Source organism: Dermochelys coriacea, chromosome 2 (genome assembly GCF_009764565.3).
Source record: "Dermochelys coriacea isolate rDerCor1 chromosome 2, rDerCor1.pri.v4, whole genome shotgun sequence".
Taxonomy (NCBI): domain Eukaryota; kingdom Metazoa; phylum Chordata; order Testudines; family Dermochelyidae; genus Dermochelys; species Dermochelys coriacea.
Window position 1 is genome coordinate 226,678,293 of NC_050069.1, and position 25,830 is coordinate 226,704,122.

The 25,830-nt window shown below is 40.7% G+C and overlaps 1 protein-coding gene across 6 annotated transcripts in view; it reads right to left on the reverse strand.

Moving 5' to 3' along the window:
- CDK14 (cyclin dependent kinase 14) overlaps nt 1-25,830 on the reverse strand; it is a 512,169-nt gene that overhangs the window by 156,734 nt on the left and 329,605 nt on the right. For 5 of the 6 annotated variants that reach the window (XM_038392686.2, XM_043509345.1, XM_038392687.2 and 2 more), the window contains one exon: nt 24,037-24,130. In XM_038392686.2, the coding sequence (XP_038248614.1) occupies nt 24,037-24,130 (94 nt within the window). Of the gene's footprint in view, nt 1-12,391; nt 12,703-16,498; nt 16,635-24,036; nt 24,131-25,830 lie in introns of those variants that run through there. The other variant, XM_043509346.1, reaches the window with a different exon arrangement.

Genomic DNA, 25,830 nt, shown 5'->3' on the forward strand with positions numbered 1-25,830 from the left:
TTAAGTGTCAGACTTAATATTTAAAAGAGAGAAAGAGAAATGGAATTGTCTTGATACCAGTCATTGTTTTCACACCAGGAGCTCAGCAGTTCAGTTTCCTTGAGGGGCAATAAATCTATCATTTTGGATTACACATTTCCACATCTATCAGCGATGGGCAAACAAATGTTAGCTTTTGGAAGATACTAAATGTTCCAGGATTCCTAGATAGATTGACAAATTGTATCAATTACTTCTCCAAAATGGCAGTGCTCATCAGTTAAGGTTGCACCAACATATCTGAGGATATATACATGTATCCATTTATTTATTTGGATTATACACAAAGAAAGGAGCATCTACCCGTGGTTCTAGCTGCCCATGAGGTAACTTAAAATACAGTTATTGAAGCCTCATTCCATTCTAACTAAACTGCAGCAATTCCATACAATCTCCGACCAAGCTAACTAAATCAAAAGTGAAAATGAGAAAGGATCACTTAGTGGCTGAGATACAGAGCTGGGACTGAGGAGATCTGGGTTCAATTCCCAGCTTTGCCACAAACTCCCTATAAAATCCTGGGCAAGTCACTTATTCTCTCTGTACTTCAGTTCCTCATCTATGAAATTGGGATAATAATACTTCCTTTCTGTCATCCTTAGTCTATCTTTTGTTTACAGTGTATTTATAGCGACTAGCACAGTGAAGTGCTGATCTCCTTTGCAGCCTCTAGATGCTACTGTAATACGTATAATAAAACAACAACATTCCCCTTCTCTTTTCCAACCACTGACCTCTATCAAAATTTTTATCACTTTTAAAAATAGGAAAGGAAAAAAGGTGAGAAGAGGAGATTCCTTATATTAGAAATACACAGACTAGAGACTCATTGCATGGGAATGAGATATGCTCATCCTGCAAATGAAAAATAAAAACAATCTTTTTGAAGAGCTGAGTCAAGATTGGAGACATTAAAATTCAAGTTTTTTATTTTTATTTATAAATCAGACTCCTGTTATTGCTAGATTTATGTTGTTACACTATTCTATCCTGATAATTTAAACACTTACAATTGATATAAAATAACAGAGGAAACAAAAATCCCACAGTCACCATTTCATCACATGGAGTAGGTAAATGTGCAGTAGAATATACATTTCAATGTGAAGTTCAGACATTCAAATCTAAACCACTGGGCACATGTAACTTAGACCCCAGATTTATTAAGAGAAAATAAGAGCTTTCTGCACTTTTTTTTTGGTTTGCTTTTCATGAAAAATAGACTCTTCCATTTAAAAACAATGGAAGTTTGACATTTTTCCACCAGCTCTGTCCAAAACAATAAGAGATAACTTCAAGTGACAGATGAATAATGTCTACAGCATCCACAAGAGCCATGCAGAGACTGTGAAAGAGAGAAAAGCATGTTTACCAACAAATAAAGCGTACTACTAAGCAAGTTCTTTTCTGCTGTGCAGATAAGTGATAGTGTTGCATGAAATATACAAGTTGCTAGAGTACATTTTGTTCTGTGTAGCATGGGGAAATCAATAACAGCAGAATCGAGTGTGTGTAAAATAAAAGAAGAAATCTTTCAGGCACTATGCAGTATTTTTACATTCCATTATGTCAGAGAAAAACGCCTACTTTCATCCATGAAGAGTGTTTTATTATCAAATCTATTTCAAACAACATCAAAGTGACAAGCCAATAAGAATGAGAAAAGCAGGCCAGATAAAGTTAGCATTGATCTTCCCACAAAACTTGAACAAAACACAAACTGAACTTTTTAAAAAATTATATTAGTCTTATATTAGCAGTGCCCAAGAGATGGGAAGTAGGTGAGCCAGAGTGGGGTGGAGCCAAATGGGGGGAAGCAGGTGATTATCTTATTGGAATTCAGGGCTACTTCAGTATCCACTGTGGAATTGCTCCACAGCTGCTTTGTGACCTGGAGGGGACAAATCTGTCTTGGTGCAGTACTTACACGGCCACATTATTCTAATGTCTCAAGATGATTCCTTGCTCATTTCCATGCAGCTGCCCCGTCTGGCTACTCAGTTTATGTGCTGAATATGTCCCTGGGCTAATATTTTATGAAACTCAGTGGAAGAGAAGCAGACTATAGATAGCACCGGAGCAGGATGTGAAATCCTGAGTCACACTGCAGCACTGATAATGCTTGATTCATCTGCATTCCTAACTGCTCAGTTGGGTGAGAGATTTGTGCATGGAGTTGTTACAGAATCAAGCCCTAGGATTTATTTCCTTATGTATTTGCAGTAGTAGATGTCAGTGAGCTGCATTTTTAAAAAATAATATGCCCATAATTCAATCAAAACTGAAAAGAAATCAAAGCCCAGCCTATTTTGTATAATTTTCACCAGAAAAAAGAGCAGCTGTGAAGCAAATGCTCAGAATTAAATGGTATTAATCTTGAAGTCCCTGGTAGGTTTTCCATTCTGCAGAAACATTCTCCCTCTCTAACTCCCCCCCAGAATGATGTCTCTTCATATCTATTCAGATCACTTATGAACAAGATACTCTGTACAATCCGATTGTAATGGGAAATATCTAAGGGGCATCCAGTCAAGTAAGTAGCAAGAGAATTTGTTAGCTTCAGGATGCTCCCTGACATCTATAAACCAATTAAATGTCACACGTGGGATTGGGTAGTAACCTAAAATCCTAGAGCCCTAGCCAGGCCAACATCTCTCTGGCTTTCTGTGCTGCCCAAGCTGCAGGAGGCTCCACAGCAGGGGTGGAACAAAATCATAGGTTGGAACAAAAGTCAGCCTGCTGTTCCCAGTGACAAAAAATAACCCAGAAGCCTCTGCACACTTGGGAGTTGTAGAACTGGCCCAGAATGGAGAGGGAAAACTCACGCCGAAGTGACCTATCCCGTCCTGGACAGATCTATCTTCCCCATCTCCACACCGGGCTGGCTCAGCCTGTTGGAGTTGCCAGTATATTGCTGCCCCACGGCTGTCAAATTAGAGAGACTGACTGGTTTGCATTAAAAACAAAATTAAGCCTTACAGCTAAGTGAGGAAACTCAAACCGCAGCTGCTGGAGAGGAGTGGATGGAGGCCCTTGCTCTTGATTACTACAGCTGGTATGCCTCGGCTGTTGGCCATTTATTGGAGAGTGAGAAGGACTGTTTCTGTCTTTCTTTCAGAGGACAGGGAACTGTCTCATCTTCCACCCAGTGGGTCCCTCCTTGACAGGCATAATTGTTGTCAGACCTTGATGCTCTGGTTTACAATGTAGAGAGGGAGAAGTATGCCTTTGCAATTGGGAGTCTGCCATCCTGTCTGCACAGCCAGTGTGGCGTATGGAATACCCCTGCCAAAGCAGCTACAGGAGGTACCGCTCTCCTTCTAATCGCCTTCTATGATTTGTTACCAATTTTTCCACTGATTTTAATTCAGCTGAACACAAGTTAAAGCCTAAGACTCATATGAGGATTTTGCAAGCCCTGCTGTGCTGGCTCAGGCAGTCAGCTCGTTGGAACTTGGTGCGGCTGAGGGATATACAATGTGGGTCTTTCTAGAAATGCTGGCATATCAAAACAGCAAAGCTGTTTTTATATCAGAGCCATTTTTGAAGACCACAAAGTTGGCACAGATCATATGCACACAAATTCCTACTGAACGTCAGTGTCCAATCTCATTGGCATGGGCCGAAACATACCATTTCATCATGACATTTAAAGGTTTAAAGCTACCATCACTTCTCAAACCCTGTAATAAATTTGACCAAGTTTATATATCTTAATATGATAAAAACAGTACGTAAATATTTTAAGATTAAATAAAAATAAATTTTCTCCATTATAGTATTGCTCTTTAGTCTTTAAAACAAAAAGAAGCATGTTTTCAGCCAGATCCTTGGCTGGTGTAAAATCTGCACAGTATCATTAAAGGCAGTGGACCTATGCCACTTTACACCACACGAGGATCTAGCTCTGTTTTTAGTTTGCATATAAATATATTTCGACACCACATTTTTACCAGAGCAAAATCCCACTCCAAAATAGCAAGATATACTGTACTTTTTGGATGCTGGAAACATTTTGTTTCTGGCCCCCTGCCTAGTTAAAAGACGTATTAGGAATAAGCGTATCCCATTACGATAGTACACTAAAATTTGCCATGCCTTCTGCACAGGGAATAACACATGCACAGCACAACAGAACCTCATTACTTGATAGAGATACATTCGCAATGCAAAGGAGGCATGGTATAGTGGTCTGTTGCCATACTACAAATGGGTTCACTGTACTGCTGAGATCCAGGTGCAAAAAAATGACTGCTATCAAGACTAATTCTTTTCTCACTTTTTAAGAAAATATATAAGCCTGGTACTCAACTTTCATAGTACAGCACAATACTAGAGTCAGATCCATTGTTAGAAGTTGGTTATTTTTCCAAATTGCATTAAGCTTGAACTTGCATTAAGCTTCATGTGAGCAGATCCCTGTGCCTACATGGAGCTCACTGAAGCTTTAGGCCCTTTGTCTGTCCCTCCCCGCTCCCAATAAGAGGTCATTTATTCAATGTACTGTGGGTTCAGGAGGCCAGACATGTTGCCCTTTGCTGTTTAGAGAACGTATGGTCCAAGATATAACAGTGCTACAGTATTTCTAAAATGGCCAATGCATCAATAACAGAGCTCCAATTGTGTGTGTGGGCGGGCAGAGGGTGGATATTTGTGCAGTATTCTTATATGTTCAGATATCCTGCTGATCCCTACAATGGGCTAACCAGAATCCCCAATTCAAACAACTCTTTAGAAGTCCAACTCCTATAACTGTAGTCATCTCAATTTACCCTGCTTCAGATGTGCTTCCTACAGCAGAACCTCAGGGCGCTGCTCACTGTAAAGCTAATTCAGATAGAATAGCTACATTCTGATATTTAGAAAGCAGGACTCTTGTGATATTGAATACCTTTCCTGAATGGAGCAGACCAGCAGAGTGGACAGACTCTTGGTTGTGTTAAGGGCACCTCTTAAAAAATCTGTGGCTCAGCTCATCTGTGTTTGAGGGGCACAGGCTCTTCAAAAAGAAGCTGGGATTTTTGAACATCCTCATGAGATCCTAGGTAGGAAAGTATCAGCATTTTACAGGTAAGAGACCCAGGCACTGGTTGATTCTAAGTCTTACCCAAAGCCTATCACAGCCAATGGAAAGACTCCCAGTGATTATCAGGGGAACTGAACCAGGCCCTGTGTAAACTGCCCAAGGTCAGGCACAGACAAACAGTACCTTGAACTGAACCCATGTGTTGAGCCAGTCCAGTGCATTAAAGCATTTTACTCATCACTTTGGCCGCTGTGCTTTAAGAAAGATTTGTCGAGCACTTTATTGCTTCTTAATTGTATTTTATTATAAGAACAAAAACAACCCTGGGGGTGATTAGAGATTTTCACTTTGCTTTCAAGTAAATCAGGGTAAAAGCTGACAGGACTGCAGATGAAGTTCAACTGGAAGAGCAGCTGCACTGACAGTTGCAGTGGACAAATTTGTTTTCTTTGACATTAGCACAGTCAGTAACTTCACCTGTGACTGCTGAGTTCTCACATGTTCTGGGTCAGAGGAACTAGGGGTAGAGTGTCTTCTTCGTCCCCTAAACGCTAGGGCAATGACTCTCACCCTTTCCAGATGACTGTGCCCCTTTCAGGAGGCTGATTTGTCTTGTGTACCCCAAGTTTCACCACACTTAAAAACTACTTGCTTGCAAAAATTAGACATAAAAATACAAAAAAGTGTCACAGTACACTACTCCTGAAAAAATGCGTACGTTCTCTTTTTTACCTTATAATTATAAAATAAATCAATTGGAACAAATATTGTACGTACTTGTCAGTGTATAGTGTGTAGAGCAGTATACACATGAAATTTTAGTTTGTACTGACTTCACTAGCACTTTTTATGTTGTCTGTTATAAACCTACGCAAATATGTGGATGAGTTGATATACCCCCTGGAAGACCTCTGCGTACCCCCATGGGTACGCGTATCCTGGTTGAGAACCACTGCTCTATGTAACCAATGCATGAGCGAGCCACAACCGCAGCCTTTGATCTTGGTAGAGTGCCAAGACTGCTCCCTCTTTGCTCTCCCAAGGGCACAATCCCTGCTAAAGACAAAACTGGCATGCAGGGGGCAGCAAACTGCATTATAGGAAGAGGTATATTCAGTGGGCGTGCTCCTCCAGCATGCTAAGCATCTCTTTGTTTGACTAGGGAACCTCTGGTGCATCTAAACGACTTCAGGGAGAAAACCTCCCAGCCCAGGTCCACAGACCTGTGTTAGTGGGGCTCACAGTATTGCATTAAACATAGCTGTATAAACAATGACTTGGACTGGAGCTCAGGCTCTGAAGCCTCCCTCCTCATGTCACCAAGCTCAACACAAACTGATCCCAGCTTGAGAGCTCAAGTCCGAGTCACAGTGTTTACACTGCTATTTTTAGCGCGCTAGCAGAGCCCCACTAACACAAATATGTGGATTTGGGTCGGGGGGCTGGCTCACAAGTGCAGTGTAGACATACCCCAGCATGTTAGGGAAGCTCTTTGTAGGGCTATATATGCATTTACACTTAGATCATCAACACAGATTCTGAGCACCTGTTCTTCACATACTGCTCAGCAGGGGAGATTGAGAGAAAACGAGACACTTTCCCTGAAGCTGCTAGTGCCTGCTAAACACTTTCCCCTCATGCTCACTGGTGCTGGAAGGACTGCAAAAGTGGGCGGTCCAGGGAGACACCCATAGGCCAACTGTCCTGGAGCCTATGCCTCCTGCTCCTTACCTAAGCCTCCCTCCTGGTGAGGCCCTTGCTCTCAGGTGATAAATCCATCCCATGACCCAGACCCAGCCAGTTACTGGCACCCAGAGGTGTCTCCGCCATGGGCCCAGCAAGCATCATGACACACAGTGGGACCTGGCCAGCATGCTGCATGTGGCATGAAGCAGAGTGGGACCTGGATGCTGGCTGGGCCACCATGCGCTCCCTCCCAGCTATGAATGTGTTCAGATTGTAAAAAGTGGGGGATATGTCCCCCCTATTTAAAAAGTGTCTCAGAAGCAATGTCCCTTCCCTCCGCACACCCTCTCCAGTGCTTGTGCTCTCGCTTCTTCTCTTCCCAGTTACTTCTCCACACAGTGTAACATAGCAGGGAGCTGGGCACAAAAGGCAGCTGTAAAGAGGAGCAGTGGGGGTCTGGGGACAAAAGGATCCACTGCCTAAAGGGAATTGTGTAGGGGGGCCTGGACTAAGATAATGGTGGGAGGAGTGGGGTAACCAGAATGAAACCAAAACAAAAAATGCGGAACTGCTGAAACAGTAAAGAAGAGTAATATAGTGAGGGGGGAGAAAGGAGAAGCACAAAGATGGGGGGAGGGTAGAGACACAAGAGAAAAAATTGCTGTGGTCTTATAAGGTGTCCTATACAATTTTTCCCACTTAGTGATGCTGAATGCAACAGTAGCTTTACAAGTTTAATTACTACTTAAGAGCCTTCTTTGTACACAGTCTACTGAACTCCCTTCACCATAGTGGAATTTCCAACTGAGGATCAAGGGGGAATTAATACAGCCTTAACTTTACAGGTTGGCATATAGACCTTAATTAAAAATGTTATCTGGAAAAATGTATGACACTCCTCAGCCAGTCACATTGTGAAATGCAATGTCACAAACTTAAACCTATAAATCTCTCTAGAGGGAGAATCTCTCCCTCCAGAAATATTTGATTAAAAAAAACCCCCAGAACTTAATAGCACAAAGAACCAGCTAATAATTACGTTTGTACATAAAAAAGTATGTTTGGGCAAAGTTAAGTTTATTATTTATGAGTAATTTTCTCTTTCTGCTCCCCCTCAGCATGCTTCTTTCCTCTTCAATTTGTAAATCCCACAATTGGTCAATGGCCCACTTCTGGGTGCAAAGAACTCTTTCAAGTTCTCATGAACTCACAGGCAATACCTACAGTTTGACTGTGAGTTTATATTTGTGTAAGGGCAAATCATTTACACATGTATGGCTTGTGATACAGCCCCATGGGAAAGCCCACAGAATGCTGGAAGGCTTGCACAGCTCTGCTTTAGATTTGTGTACTGATTATGTTAATTCCTTCATTACAAACATTGTTGCTATTACAACAGAAGTACTGGAGAGGTGCATTTCAAAGACTTCAGTGAATTAGTAGGATGGGAAATGCTACCCTGTTGAAACAAAGATAACTGTGGCTAAGTTAGATATTAAAGAGAGAAAGCAAACTTTCAGTAAGTAACTTTAGTGTGGTCACAGTTGATCTCTTGGACTGTAGGAGGAAGGAAGAATTAACAGTGGGGGATTATTATTAAGATACCATTATTAATAAAAGGCAGCAATAGCAGGAATACCATGGAAGTGTCAAACAAGTATATTCTGATCAACGAGAAGTGAGAGAAGACTAAGTGGATGAGTACTAACAACAAGAGCAGTTGTGGTATTCTGGTTCCAAAGAAAAGGTTGTCTCCTAATACTTCTGGAAACAAAGCAGAAAGCACATTAAGTAGATACTTGCTGCAGCTGTTTTAGGTTTTTAGCTATTTACTGTTATCCGATGACATGCCATATGGAGTAATACTGCACAGGGACTTTATGAAAACTCTAATACCTCAGGATAGGAGCACTTGACTTATTCTGGCTTTACACCCAGCCTTCTTTGCACTTCTGCATCACTGACCAACCTGCAGCAGCCTGCAAAGAAATGTGTTACGCATGGGTGAGAAGCATCCTACTGGCACCGCTCCTATGAGAAACAAGCTCACAGCAATGCTCCCACACAGTTTGGGACAAGAAAGAAAGAACAGCATCCGATTGAAACTGCAAGGGGTATTTAAGTGAGGAGAGTACTATCCAAGGTGGAATTTGGTCAGGAGACTGAAGTTCACCATCTCCACTCTCATAAAAAGTGTCATGGGCTCCTTAATGACTACACAAGTAGGATGTCTGCTTAATAAGTGCAACTAAATACCCTCATACATGCACACAAAGTAGCAGCTGCAGCAGCAAGCTTTGAATTACAGGCAGTCAAAGGAAGAGACAAAATAAATGACCAGTATTTTAACCCTTCTGGAAGGTGAACACATTCAGTAAGCTTTGCTTTTTTTTTTTTTTTGTGATAATGCTGGCTAATTAATAACAGTTGTAAAACAATTCTATTCTATTCTACAGAAGAATATTTAAAGTTGATTTAAAAATTTTATATTATGCAAATGGCTTAGTGAATTCTACTATGAAGGAGGATACTTCTGAGGGCATTCTGTGCCAAAAAAATTAAAAATTCTGCGGACAATATTTTAAAATTCTTCAAAATTCTGCAAGCTTTATTTGTCAATAAATAAATGCAGAGGCTCCAGCATGGAATGGGGAGCACAGGCCACTGGTTGTATGAAGTTGGGCGATCACCCTGCAGCCTCCCTACCCTCCCACTCCCAGAACACGGACTCAGTGATGAGGCTGCACCTGACCCTGACACAGCACAAGGCCTGGGCCTACCCAGAAACACACTGGGGCCCTGCCCCTCTGCGCCAAGTACACCAGGAACAGGGCAGCCAGGCTCAACCAGGCAGAATCCAAGTTTGGAGGGGCTCAGTGTAGGGTTAGAAGATTCTGTGTGGGACAATCCAGGTGCAGGCAACTCAGTGGGGGGTCTAGGGTGTGGGAGGATCTGGATGCACAGAGGTTTGTTGGGGGGGGGCGGGGTTTCCAGAGGCAAGTGCAATGGGACTCTGCAGGGGCTTCCAGGTGAAAGTGGTTAGGGCTCAGTGGAGGGATCTGAGTGTGGGGATCTCATCAGAAGGGTCTGGGTGTTGGGGGAATGGGACTTGGTGTGGGTCTGGGTGCAGCTAGTTGGGGATCAGTGGTGCAGGGGTGGGCCTCATCAGGGTGGGGGTTTTAATACAGGGAGCTCAGTGAGGGTGCAGGGGGGCTCCAGATGCAGAGGATGAGGTTCAGTGTTGTGGGGTTCAAGTATGGAAGGCTAGGGGGTTCTGGATGTATGGAGTGAGGCTTGGTGGGGGTTTCTGGGTACGGGAGGTCCGAATGCATGGGAGTTGGGCGGATGGGGAACAGCTGCCCATACAGTGACCCCTCCCCCCACAGCTGAGGAGTGATGGAGGCAGGAAGCAGGGGAGGAAGCTGAGCTTCGTGCAGCTGGGGGAGGTTTCTGGGGGTGGGTCTTGACACATCCCTATCCACTCCTTGCAGGGGAAGAGGAAATCCCGTCCTTCCCTGCTTCCACCAGCCAGGACTAGTAGCGATCCCGGCTCAGAGTATGAGCCACTGGCTGGGGTGTCCACAGCTCTGCGATGATTTCTCTCTCTGCTGACTGGTCTGGGTGCCTGAAACGATGTACCTGTCCAGCTAGGGAGGGGTACGTGACTGCTCTTGCAGCTTCCCTGTCAGAAAGTCATTTTTCTACAGGGAAGTAAAGAAATCTGCAGGGGACATGAATTCTGCACATGCAGAGTATACAGCAGGATGACAACAATATCTTTACTGAGGATCTCTTGAATGACTTCCCTTTATAAAGAGGACCCATTAATCCACTTGTGTGGTAATAATTCTATTTCCCTTTACAAAAGTTTCATAAAATAATCCAACTACCAAAAACAGGGTGAGTAGCCATCTTATAATGAGGTTTCTAAGTGGTGGGAAAACCATATGGCTGGGGGAGGTGACTGGAGTTTTCCAGTTGAGCAGATGGTAAGGAGCAGAATCCTAGTATACACTAGAAAAGATTTGCTTGTACAGCCACCACAGCAAACTCTTTAGTGGGGCTGGCAATAAAGTGCTTTTCCCTTTATTGTTTATGCCAGTCGCCTGAGTGAAATAAGCTACATGTGGAAAAAAAGCACTTTTTGGCTGGTATAATGGCACCGACACTAGGGCGTTTGCCAGTGTATAATGTCACAAAAACATTCCTCCCCGCTCCCCCATGGTGGCAAAAGTTTCTATTGTGCACTTGCCAGAGACTCTATTTGGGGGGAGCACAGTGATGTTGGGGGGCAGGGGGTGCCAACTATCATCATTTGTAAACTACACGTGCAGGAGAGGGAGGGCATGAGAGACTCTGCCCAGCCTGAAATGCAGACAAACCTCAGATTCACAGAAGGGGTTGAGATCAGTGTAGGGGAGGGTGCATCTCAGGACTTCATTATTTGCAAAGTTCCAGAACTCCTGCATGCTTTAAGAGTAAAGATTGTTGTGGTGAAGACATTTTTTTGCTAAGCCTGTATTCCTTCTTTTACTGCCACATTGTTCCCGAAGACGTTAAATTACAAGCCCAGAGTGCCCACAGCCACAGCTGAGCTCTGTGGGAACGTGTGCAAGTGACTGGGTGCCTTGGGATGCCCGAGGCACTGGTTTCAGGGTCCAGGGCAGCGGGACTGCAGAGTCCCACATGCCAAAGAAGGGCACTGATAAGGGGTGTGAATCTGACAGTGTGTCCAAGAGACTCAAAGCTAGAAACAGTAACTAAACTCAGTCCAGACCGAGGTGGCTTGGAAGCACATGGGACCTAGTGACTGGGTCCACTCACAACACATTGATGCCCACCATAAGAGCACAGGGCCAACCTGTAACACACATGTAAAGGTTCACACACACACACACACACACACACACACACACACACACACACTAACAGTCAGATCACCTACAAAATATTTTCAAAATATGAGGTTCTTTAAAAATTAAGGAAGTACAGTTGTAAAAACCATTATGGTAATCTTTAGCATACAGTAAGGTGCATTCAAATTGAAAGTGTGTCCCCTTTAAATCTTGGATGCCAACTGGTTTCTCAGTTGACAAAGTTATAAAAATCGAACTGTACTTTTTCAGTACAACAAATGACCACTTAAAAAGAACATTTCCTTTTATTTCTCCTCTGGATATGATCATCATCAATGCCATCCTCATTTATGAGAGTACATGGCCCTTTGTACTACAAGATCATGACACACTATTCTGTAACAATTTGCCTCATGCAGTCATCTGTTTCATCTCTCAGTGACACATTTTGGAGTTTTCTGCAATAGCTATTTGAATTGTGTTTTGAACAGAAAATGCACAGTGAATAATTCTGATCAATCTACTTTCTGGAAAACAGTACATGCCGTAAACTTTCTTGCTTACAAGTATTTGGAAATAGACAGTGACAGCCAAAATATTGTTCCACTGTGGCAGCTGCCCACTGTTAGAGCAAATAATGTAAACAGAGACATTTACTCTCTGCAACTGCCCACCAAGAAACAGTTTTCATAAGGCCAGCCAGTTATTCCAGATAATCAGAGAATACGAGCACTCAAAAAAGTAGGAAAGGAAGAAACCAATGAACAAGAGTTAATCACAACACCCTATATTTTGGCATGCTTGGTTCCAACACCAATCACACTGATATGAACATGAAAGTGACTGTCAGGTACTTTTCTTACCCTCCAAATTTTTGTTTTGTACCCCTTACAAACATGAACATATATCTTTCTTCTACAGATTTTGTCTTTTTCCATTTGGCAAGTGTTGATTTTTCTGAAGTCTTCAATGCAGCTTAAACTTAACATGGCTCTTCTGGTTGTAACTTTTATCTTATTACAGAAAGAAGTTGGTGAAGTTCTGGAGAAAAGATTTGTTTGTTAAAACGTGCTCCTTCTGATTTATTGCTTGGCTCTGCTGTAAAGAGCAAAAGTATCACAATACTGTACTTATTTATTTTTATTATGAATACTTGGTGACTATGTGGTACAATCTTAAAATGTATATTTAAATCTAGAGGAGAATGTTATAAAATTTTCCAAAGGAGGTCAAATTTAACATCCAAGCTATTTAACTATTTTCCTTTAATGAACCAGAAATGCAGATGACCTAATCAAACTGGATTAAATATTGGCTCTTGAATACTAGAATTCTCAAAGCACATCTGATGATTTTGTCTTGAAAGGTGCTGAGATCAATGCCACAGAGTGGGGGGACACTCCGTTTTACAGAAAGTGCTCAGCACCTTGCAGAATAGAGCTCTACATTTTTTAAACTCTGTGGCACTGATTCAGGAAACACTTACACATCTACTTAACTGCATCCCTATTCAAGGCAGCACTTCAGTGATTGCTTAACTCATAGCAAGTACATAGCTCCTATTGATTGTACTGAATAGCAATGCATTCCTGAATTGGGGCCTACGTGATGGTACTGAGACCTTTACGCTGAAAGTGTGAAATGTGGGGAAATTAAGTTATTCATCTTGAAGCCCTTAAGTAATCTTGTGCAAACAGACCTGAAATTTCTCTTATTTTCTTAATTTGTCTCCAAAATCATCGAAAATTGTCTAATGATGAACAACAATTTTGGCATTCACTCTGGTCCTCTGCCTACACTGCTAGCATTATAATTGCAACTGGGATTCAAGCAAAACAGAAGGTGTGGAAAGTTTCCACTGTATTATGCTTTGTTCCTTTTTTTATAAAAGAAAAAAGATGGAAACCAGTTTTTGAAAACGCTATCTGATTTATCAACTTCCTTAACAAATAAAACCACATTTTATTGCTGCATTAAGGAAAAGCACATATAACTTGTATATCACAACACTACTTCACTGTAACACAAGACCATTGTTGACTTTTGCGTAACTACAAACAGATGAATGCTTATGTTCAAATGGACCTCTACTAAGCCTCCATTTCAACACACACAAATCACTTGCTCCTAGATTTTTGTGCAATGTCATCTGTGCACAAAAATGATGGGTTTTACACGTGTAAATTCCATCATCTGTATGAACAGAAAACAGCTCACAAAAAGTGTGCACGCAAAAATATTCATCGAGTGTAAATCAATGGAGCTACACTGATTTTGCCCCTTCCCCATGTTTTAAAATGCAGCCTATAATTATTTCCTTAGATGCAACAGTCAACCCTGGAAGTGAAACAATATTGGTTTATAATTATAGCATAGTTTTCTTTCAACAAGTAAAATATGGCAGATATGAGATAAACAGCACAGTCGCAAACACTGAGAAATCTGTAAAATATGGCAGATACGAGATAAACAGCACATCGCAAACACTTGGAGCCCTGGAAAGAATTCAGCTTCCTGCAGTGTTTGAGGTGCTAGCAATATAACTGCAAAAGTTGCAGAAAAACATATTAAAACATCGAATGGCTGAACTCAAGTCAAGCAAAAACTAGGACAGTACAGCGTATTGGAGCTGAATCTTGCATCCCTACTCTTGCAAGTACCTCACTGAATTCAAAAAGACCCATGAGTGAGGGCTGTAGAGTCAGGTCCTTTCTTTGTGGTGGGTATGTCTACACATGCATCTGCTAATGAACTGGGATTGCAAACAATTTTTGAGCTGCATTTCAGTTCACTTAACACATTATCAGTTCACTTTTAATATGTTATCAGTTCATCTTCATTGTTAAAAAATAGAGGGTCTTTTTTGCATGTCTGTATGGGACTAACATCCATTACAAAACTGGACTTTTTGTAAGATATGCTGCAGCTAGACAATTGGGCAGTGGCTATACATATAACATGCTAAGCACAAGATACTCTACTTCATTGATATTAACTCTCACTGACTAGACTTGCTAAAGATCTTCCTGTTTCACCTGATATAAATACAGCTTAGTATGGTGCTGGCTAATATCACCCACATTGGGTCAGACAATACCTTCTTTTGGGGGCTGCCATAACAAACAGAAACCAACATGCAATTCTCTTTTTGAGATGGAGCACAGGGTAGGGCAGAGGTGGAGGGTGGAACAAGGAGATAGCAAAACAATTTGTTTCCTATTCCTGAAGCTTCATTTGGAGTCAGAGCCATTGTCAGGCAAAAATAAATAAAAGAGCCAAAAGTTTTGGAGTTCCCCAGTGTGGATCTGATGGTATCACATGGCCTTGAATGTGCACAATGCTGTCTATCCTTTTACTACTAAAATTGCATGGCCACATAATTTTATCACTGCCATGGAGATGTGCAAGGAAAACACTGACCACATTTGGCAGAAGTGCTGATCCAGAAACCCTGCATGCAGCCAAGTCAGCAGCAAAGACCACGGAAAAACAATCAAAGGACAAGCCTGGTATAAGATCTGCTGCCACTGTAAGGGTGAAGAAATCGACTGAAATTTTTAAGTTAAGCAAGTGTATCTCCAAAGGTGCAGGGTTTGGCCCAGGATATCACTAACCTGGATCTATAGTAGTGTATTGAACAATGGTGAACACTACAGCTCTATTGATAATTAAAAGCCCAATGACAGTAACCCTCATGCATGCTATTCCTATTGACATCATTAGTTACGCAGTGGTTGGGGTGCCGGTGATTAATTCAATGGCAGTTCTGCAATCAGAGAAAGTAACTGAAAGGGCAGCTATTTACTTTTTTTCATCACTAATTGCAAAAATAAAAATGTGTATTTTATGTACACTCTATGGCTGCATGAAGTCTATAGGTAAATTGGCACAGTATGTTACTTATTTTTTATTCATCCTCCTTACACTTTGTGGGAAGGACAGCTCAACTTTCTGGTTCTTTTTTAATGATGGTTTTGGTTACTCTTGAAAATTGTTTTTTGTTCTCATGAGGAGGAGGGAAGTTGTTGGGGGAAGAAGGGGAAAGGGATCATAGCCCTTCAGGGAAGACTGTACTTTCCCCTGCGAGGGGGGAGCAGGCTGGAGAGCCCCTTTTCATCCATGTTCAGTCTTCTTGTACTCTGTTCTATATAAGATTAAGAGGGAAGCTGCCCATTGAAAAGAATTAGAGGCATTCTCCTTCTAAATATTCAGTAGCATAGAGAGAAAGAGGTGCAAAACCAAAATCCACAAATCAAAAGCAACTTACAAGACATGAAACATATTCAAGGGAAGAGAAATCAATGCCAGCTTTGACTATTTTCTCAGTTCCTGAAATTTTACTATTTAGATCTAAGCATCAAGGAGAAGAATTTCAAAAGACACAGAAAACAACTGCCCATATTACAAACTTTCAAATGCATCTTTTTACCTTCTTTAAAAAAAACCCTATCCTATGATTACAGACATTAGAAAAAGAACACTCTTTTAGATTATCTAGTCCATGTCCTTGCCAGTACATAGTGGTTTTCTATAATATATTCTGTTCTGTTTAGTTTTAAATGATATATTTGTATCCAAAATAAAGAATAAAAGTCTAAAGATTTTACAAGGATGTGTATTGTCAAGGAGTAGAAGCTCAAAGAGGAGAGTAACTTCCTCCTCAGAGTCCCACGCAGAAACACACAAGGTCAAAACCTACATCCAACTTCTGCCTCACAACCAAATGTGTTCCATCTGATCCAAACAAGCTGTATTTGGGAACCAAAGTTTTTAGGAGTAGTAGGAAAGCATGCATTAAAAGTTGTGGGGAAAGAGGAGACTTTGATGAAGTTGGGCAAACAGTGTACATTATATAGGTAAACTTCAAACAAATAATAGATAAAATATTCACCCATTGGATTCAGCATTATTGCTCCAGAAGAGGTGTTCTTAACAGAATGTGCTACAATGACATTTCTGGCCCAGCACTTGACTGAATGAGCGCCAGGTTTGCTGAAAAAAGTTATTCCAGGCTTCAGATGATATAACTGATATGAAGATGTGGAACCACAATGAAATAGCTCAACGGCTTCACAAATGCCTATTAACATTAGAGTTTCAATGCAAATATTAGTATGCAATATTACAGTGGTGACATACTTCTTGCAGTTATCAGAGTAGTAGACGTGTTAGTCTGTATTCGCAAAAAGAAAAGGAGTACTTGTGGCACCTTAGAGACTAACAAATTTATTTGAGCATAAGCTTTCATGAGCTACAGGCTAACGAAAGCTTATGCTCAAATAAATTTTGTTAGTCTCAAAGGTGCCACAAGTATTCCTTTTTTTCTTGCAGTTAGTTATATAAAGAATAAATCTTACCCGCTTCTCACCAAACACACACACATTCCCCCACAGCTACTCAAATTTCATGCTATTTTAAAGGAAAAGACAATTTTTCATATCCAGCACTGAAATTTCAAACACAGGACATGTCTCACATTAAAAATACATGCAGAAATTTATGATTTTTTTTGGCATCATGCTTCTGGGATGAACAAAACGCATATAGTTTCCTTTTCATTATTATTTGTAATATCATGTATGCTAGAACACAGCAAAGTATTGTCATTCAAAATCAGGGAGGGGTTTGCAATACTTTGTGGCATGCATGTCAGTGAAGAGAGGGGATTCTGGCTGTGAACTAGCTTCCCAGCTGTGTCATATTACCTGAACTGTCATGAACAAACCAGCTTATTCATTCCACAGCCACATTTGCCCAGTGAGTCTGCATTTATAGTCAGAGCAGCATTTTGATTTTTGCTACCCCGCTTGTACAGGGAATTTGTACAGTATCAGAAGACCTGTCTTTGTATCATCCCTATGGTGGAAAGTAGTTCTGAGAGTATGTCTACACTGAAATCAGAGGCGTGACTGCAGCTCAGCTAGGCATACCCATGCTAGCTTTAATCCAGCTAGCAGAGCTAAAAACATCAGTGAAGATGCTGTGGCACAGACCCCAGTGTGGTCTAGCAACATGAGTATGTACCCAGGGCTCCAGATGGGCTTGCACATCTTCACTGCTACTTTCAGCCATGCTAGCTGGATTAAAACTAGTACAGGCATGCCTCCCTGAGCTACAATCACACCTATGGCAGCAATGTAGCCACTCTCTGAGGGTAGCACAAAGGCTAAAAAAGTGCAGTTCACATGTTGCTTATTTTCCAAAAAAGAAGATTTAATAACATGGGGCAAATTCCTTCTGCTCTCTAGTAACTCCCAGAATCTTGGTTTAGTGAGATAAAGCCAAAAGCTGCACCCAGCTACTTCTCCCTCTAACAAAAAAAACAAAACTGGCACAGAACAAATAGCACAGGAGTCAAACCTGGTCTAGTTTAGGCACGTGATGCAGATGGTGGAAACATAGATATTAAGCTATCCAGACCTGATCTTTGACCATGGCTAAGATACAGTCAGTGCAGCTTAGGAGAGGGAATGCACAGGTTACCCTTTGTACACCACTGTTCCTGGGCTGTCTAGATGCCATGCCACTTCTCAGTGTAATTTTATGTAGTCTTAAGCTAATTTGTGATGATTCCCAAAAGCCCCAAGGAGTTATTTCTTTGCTGGAGTAAAGGCATAACCAGACCATGACATTTTTTTCTTAATCATACCCCTGGCACAGCCTGACTGAATGCCACTTGAAGCTCCCTCTCTGCTTGGAGAATCCTTCAGTAGTTGACTAAGCTGCATACCTTCTTGTGTATATATAATTACTTGAATATATAGGAATGTTGGATTTGCCATACCAGATCAGACTACTGGTGCAACAAGCCTAGTATCTTGCACTTAGTGTTGGCCAGTATGTAATGCCTCAGAGACAGACAAAATAAAAAAATAATGATGCACCTAGCCAATTGTGCAGTGCTGCACATGGGGTGAAAGGAGGAAATCCTGATGACTGCAGGCATTCAGTTCATGCTCTGAGGTTGAGGACTGGTTGATTATATCTTATAGGATTATAATATTAAAGAGTCAAAAGCACATCTGCACCCTTTTTGGTGAAGTGTTTGCTTTGTGAGAGACAGAGCTTGCACAATGCTTGGCTGGGCTCTGGTTACCCAGAAGGGAATATGCTGTAACCATCATTTCTCTATGCTGATCAAGGACTTCCTATGCTGTGTTCCAATTGACTAATAAACCCTACTGTTTGAAAACGTTAGCTGCGGATGCTTTCAGAGGTGCATTGCTCCCTAAGATTGTATGAGTCTCCCTTAGGGGTCTCTCTCAGTGGGACTAGCTGAACAGAACTCACGGTGTGAAACAGGAGTGCGGAAGGCCCAAAGGTTTAGTCTGAGGTGGTGAAGCCCGCATGGCTTAAACTGGAGGACGAGTGAGATTCCCTAGGAGAGTCTGGCACACTGAAGGGGTCCTCCTTGAAACTCTTCCAAAGCTGGGGCATAGCACTGAATTTGTGGCTCCGTGACAAGTACTCCTCCATTTTACTTAATAAGCACATAGTTCTTTAAGCAAGATTATCCATACGTTCTAGTGTCTGGATGAGTAAAACAAATCCACTACAAACTGACAACCGGGGCACAAATAATGTGTACTTTAAAATGGTAATTTGCAACTTTCAGTTCACAGTATATTGTATATTACTAAATCAGGCCCCAATCTGAAATTAAATCCAAGTGTATGTACAGTGTGCAGCCCTGTTACAGTATTAGACTTGATTTTGGTTCCTGAAGTTATTTAAAATAAGCATATGTAAAAATAGTCCAAATGAAGTGCTCTTGTTAAAAAACAACCAAAAGGAAAATCAATGAACAGAATAATGCATGAAGAGTAATAGGAAGATCAACCTCTTTTCCTAGTCCATTAAACATATCAGTTTCATTAAACCCCCGATAAATGTAAAAAACTAATACATAAGCATAAATGAACAGAAATACAGGTTTTGGGATGTATTCTATTCTTGATAAGGAGGAGAAATGGAAGAGCACTTAGAGAATATGCTCTTTATTGTGCACTTGATAATCTGTGGAAAATTAAGGTACTGCTTATTTTAATTACATTTACATAATAATGGAAAATAGATTTAGAGCCAGCTATTTGAGAAGTACATGGAACTGCTGTTCACAGGCTCACTCTGTTCACATCTCATTACATTTAGTTGTCCTAAATATTAATCAGTGCATTTCCTTCCAAAATACAAGTTTGTAAGAAAAAGAAATTCAATCATATTTCAACTCCTGGTATAGAGTAATGAATCTTACTGATGTATTTTTTTTTATATTGCAAGAGGTATGTTTTAAAATACCTGACCTCAGAACACTGCAGAACTAAAGGCTCAAAGGGAGTGGCACATTGTATTGTATATTTGCTTTCAGAACACCACAATATTGTATGAAACCATCCACTGTTGAAGTGAAAAATGTGAACTAAAATTCTCTCCCACCAACAGACATTGGTCCAATAAAAGATATTGCCTCACCACCTTGTCTCTGCAGAAAAGACTACTTTGGCTGGCTGATCTGTATTTCATAGCTGTTATATGTGGGAGTTAATTGTATTAGTTATCTTAAATAGCAACCTGATTAATTTTGCACTTCAAAGTTATTAACCACCTTAGTGTACACAATTCACTGGAGAATGAATGAATTTAATCCTTCTGTCCAGAAACAAAGGGAACAAGAATAATCCCTTGTTTTATAACTTTTAAATAGATAACTTCTTAAACTCTTAATTATGAAAATGGTATTTTAGAGAGGCACTTTAATTACGGATGGCTAGAAGTTTCCTTTACAAACCCCTATTTTAAAGGGATTTTAATTAGGATTTAAGAATTAACTCTGGTTAACCACATGCCATAAACGGCTAAGTCAAAAAGCTTCTTTTTTATTATTTTAAAGCTTGGACAAGATCAGTCTGACCTAAAGAGACCAGGTCAAAAAATTATCCCCAGTTATTTGAAAGGCTGAACTTGTTATTTGCAGCTACAGTTTAAAACCTTTTTCTTCTAAAGTAAAATTTAGAAGACCATTAATTTAATATGGTATGTGGTATTTTACCAAATAAGCCCCCTCCAGGAAAAAAAACAAACAAAAAAAAAACAACACACAAAAAATCAGCTTGAGAATGACCAAAACGTTTAAAAAATTCTAGATATATACATGCTTGTACTGACCCTGTCAAATGTAGCAATAATTTATTGTTTTAAAAAGTTTTTTAATTTCAACAAAATACATTATTGTGCAATGTCAATAATATTTTCAAAAATCTGAGTATTTGGTTAATATGATCCATGTTTAAAAGTCTCACTTGTTGGTAAAATAGAAGAGAAGAGAAAAAAAGGAGGTGAAATTACATTCCACACTTTAAATGAGTAGTGCACAAATTTAATAAAGCAGAGCTTTTACTCATTACTTACTAGTATATTGAACAGAAGTTGATTGACAATACATTACAATTAATTGTAACCCTTCTGCCAGGTGGAGACAGCAGCAACAAGGGGCAGGCTCAATATTTAGGGGTGCCTCTTAACAATACAAAACAGGACCAGTTTGAGCCCCCTCCCAGTAATCTGGGAAAACGGAGAGGCAATACTTCCCCACTCACAAGCACAGAGTCTATGTATAACAAAAGAGAACTCTTATGAAAAGGGAAAGAGAACTCGGCATTAATTTGGGAAAATACCACAACCACATTCAAAAGCATACAACCATAAGCAAACCAGACCCCACAGTAAATTGGGTAGTGTCCTTTGCCTCAGTTTCCCACCTTGCAGGAACATATTTGTGTTGTGTTGTGACTTTTCCCTGTAACACTTCGCTCCCCTCTCCCGCACCCCATTCACGGTTAGCAAATACCCAGAGTTCTGAGGTGCATTCATGTGGGTTCATCTCCCACCGCTGGGGAAGGAGGTGGAGTTTGAGCAATGCCTCTGTTGCCACTGCTCCTGCAATGCCACGTTCTGAGGTTCCATCACTTAACCCAGAACTCAGCCATTTTAGCGGGGAGCCTCACAGCCAGTGCAATTTCTGTGGTATCTTCTACTGTCCTCACACAAAGTCTAAGGCTTAGCCCCTAAATCTGCTCCACAGTGATCTCAGCTCTAGGAATCACCAACCAGAAAACAAGGACTCTCAACTGAGTCTAATCAGCTCTGCCATAAAACGCTGGAGAGAAACAGATCAAATGGTGTCTAGGACTATTTAGGCAGAGTCCATACCACCAAGTAGGAACATCTATCCCCACCTACTCTTCCCTGGGAGTTGGCATCCCCTATCCCATACTTGGCAAGTGAGGTTCAGTTTAGGGTGTCCAACTCAATCAGGACATGCTAAGCACAGTTCTGCTGTCCTTTACTCATACAATAAGGATAACAGCATTTCATTTCCCCTGCATGCAAATACTAGAGTGATTTGTAACCCAAAAAATCAGCCAAAATCAATCATTTTGACAAAGCAGCTCCATCCGCTGCACACCTAGGCAAAGTAGGTGTGTCTATGTAAACACAGGTTTCAGAGTAGCAGCCGTGTTAGTCTGTATTCGCAAAAAGAAAAGGAGTACTTGTGGCACGTATAAGCTTTCGTGAGCTACAGCTCACTTCATCGGATGCATCCGATGAAGTGAGCTGTAGCTCACGAAAGCTTATGCTCAAATAAATTTGTTAGTCTCTAAGGTGCCACAAGTACTCCTTTTCTTTTTATGTAAACACAGTCTGCTCCTGAAGTCTTTTCTCCAAGCTCATCACTAGATGTCAGGGGAGAGCTCATTCAGACCCTGCTCACATACAGCACAGAAGTAGTTTAGTCCTCTACATTGCAGTGGGTCTAGCTGCACAGGTGTTTCGACAAGGAAGAAAGAACATAATGCGACTTTCACATCCTACGTTGAGTTTGCAGATCTGACATTTAGAAAAAGCATGTTTTGCTCAAAGACTGAGAAACTGTGATGTAGAAATCATTGAGGGACAAACAAATAAGGAGCTCTATGCTGCCATTTTTAGAGCTGCTTTTCAGAGCTGAACCGTACTTCACTACAGCAGGTGTCCAATATTAATTGACCAGGCATCACAGTGACTAGAACACCACACAGATTTGGTTAGAAGGAAGGCCACACCTTTAGTAGCTATGATGTAACAAGGAGAGGAACTGTCAGGCAGCTCTTTCCCACACAAGCTAACCTGGAAGGATAAATCTAGAACAGCTCACAAACAAATGCTCACAAAGCCAGAGCAATCTTTCAGAAGAGACTACCCCTCAACCCCTCCTGCTAAATCCACCCAGGCATCAGGACCAAGCAAGCCCCAGATTCCCCTTTTTTGCGCTAGGGCTGAGGTGAGAGGCCTTTCTTTTGGAGGCCTCTCCTGCTTGCCATATAACAAACAACAATGGTCCAATCAGAAGCCAACCAGGCCAGCATTTGGGACTGTATTGGCCACCTCAGTTAATCTGCACTGGGCACCTGCTAAACAATTGCAAAGCTCCTGAGGCCTCTGAAGAAGCAGAAAAAACTCACATAGCTTACTACTGATCTGTGAAGTAAACAACATTCTTCCTAACCTATTAAAAGGGCACTGGCCAAAACGGGAAATCTAGCAGTAGAAACACAAAAATAACAAAACCACCCGAGAGCGAGGGCCGGTGGGGAAAGAAAACTGGCACGAGTGGTGGCAGATCCTGGGAGGAGCACTATGAACTTGACTTCCCAATTGTGGAGGTGCCATTAAACCAAAGAGCTGTCCATGCAGCCCATGAATGGACCAATCAGGCTGCAGTGGTGGGAATTGGGTACTGCACTTCTCTCTGCTCTGTCAGTTATATTCGTTAAGTACTTTATTGTTGAATAAAGCATCACTCAGAGGGAAACACACTCCAACTTTATCACCACTATTTCTGCCATCCTTATGTTCCTTCTCAGTCTTTGTATTCCCTGTTTTTTTATTCCCTCAGCATTTCCATCCCTGCAGCAAATCTCAATTTTCACCCAACCTTCATGGGTTTCACTCCCACACCATGGTCTATTCCATCACACAAAATAATCATCAATAAAAGAGTTAATGTTAACGTTAAAATAGCTCAATATTAATGGGGGCATCTCTGAGTCATTATTTTAGACTGTTTGCAGATTCAGCATAGCAACATGGCATCTTTTTTTTACTGGACTCGCATTTGGAAGCTTTTCTTTAAGGCCAGGAGAGCTGGAAACATCTTTTTTAAATGAAAGCTTGGATTCTGCAGAATCCGAATAAGTCATGCAAGTCTCAAAAATGTATCAGGGCACGTTGGATCTGGCTTGAGGCTGGGTGTTTGACACCTGTGCTCCAGTAAAGAAAAGTAAACACTACAAATGGTTCCCTGGGGTTTTAATAGCCACATTTTATTACTCACATTTGTAAGGTAGCATTTTATGTCTATACATGTTAATCCAGAAATAAAGAACTTACCAGAAATATTCTTTCGAGTTGGTCTTGAATGTCTTTCATTCCAGGAAAAGCAGCAACTCCTTGAATCATTTCTACAAAGATACAACCCACTCCCCTATTAAAAAAAAAGTATACAATATTAGATTTTCTTGAGATTAAATAATTAATACATTAAACATTTATCTCTAACACCAGCATTACATCATCCCACTCTACTGTACAAGGATGGCAGGATGACAACTGGAATGGATGAATGTGTTGAAAACCAATCCATACCTTTAAATAGTCTCTTTTTCAAACATTTTTTCAAGAAATAGTTTCTGCTTAGTTGTCACACTGATGATATATAAAAAGGATCCATTCACCTAGGGTGAAAACCTTGGACCATCTTAAGTAAGGCTCCACAGCAGCTTTGAAAAAGATGTGGCTTGGTCGCAGGAGGAAGAGGGGCAGCAGCAGAGAAAATATCTCTGAGAGACTGAGACAAGCTTCTGTAGTTCCCCAGGGTCTGGTTTTGTCAGTTGGTTCAGGCATTTGTGCATCCCCAGGGGAAGCTACAGACCCTCATCTGCTTCTTTTCCCTCTGCTCCAAGGGGGATTTGCATCTTCTCCAAGATTTGATGTTCAAGAGCTAATAGTCTATTTAGGTATTAGTGGGATGCATGATTTGATAGAACATTTTAATTGTGTTTATTTCAATTACATTTTTTCTAAATGTATTTATTCTTGTCCATGCACACACATTATATATACGCAATATAGATAAACTCATTTGTGCACATGCACACGAGAGAACATTTTAACAAAATCTGTCAATCCAACAGCTTTATTTAGAGCTATACACATTTTACATATGCGTTAAGCTTTCTCAAAAGCAACTAGAGGATTTAACCATGTTACTACCATTCCTTTCAAATCCAAGTTGTGTCCTATAGTCATCTTTGGAAGTCCCAACCTTAACCTCTAATTTAACTTTGTTCTCAGAAATCGAGTGTTTGGAATATAATCATTAAACATTGTTTTTTCCCTTATTCATGATGATGATGATGATTTATTTAGGGAGCAACATTTAATTTTACATGTCTGTGTATATTGTGAGATGTGTGTCTGGAAGAAAGTCTCCTAATGAAAACAGATTGCATGTTTTCAGTTAAGTGAGGGAATGTCTCACTGAATATTTGTAGACACAACCCGGTAAAGATCACCAGCAGAGACCACATTCTTTACTAAGTTCAGAATGGATAGGCCACTACTGAATAATGCAATAATTTTATTTTAAAGGCAACAGGATATGATTCAAATTTATTCAGAAAGAAAGCTTTTATAATACACCATTATTTTCTGATTCTACTTCTCAAAGATTGAATACCTTATGCAAAGATTTTCCTTTACCTCTAGAGAATAAAGGAAAACAACAGATACAGTTCAGATCCATCCCTAGTTGTATTCAGTCAGTTTGAAAAGAAGGAGATTAAAAAATGATGTTCCATATGCCCTTGTTGGTTACTGAAGGTACTGGATTGATTAAACTGCCACTCATCATTTACTCTGGTTAATGCATCATTAGGCACAGATAGGCACAATATATCTTCATCAAATACTTATAAACAGTATTTAGATCTCAGGCAAGGAGAAATGCAGAATTTTGGACAGGAGTTGTTTACTCAAGATAAAAAAACTGAATTTGGTCTGGAGGACAGAGGAAGTAGAGTTCTATTTTTGCAACCAGACAACAGACATTAGATTAAATTAGTTTAAAATTTGAAGAACATGTACAGATATCTACAGAAAAGCACTTAATGCATATTTGTATTT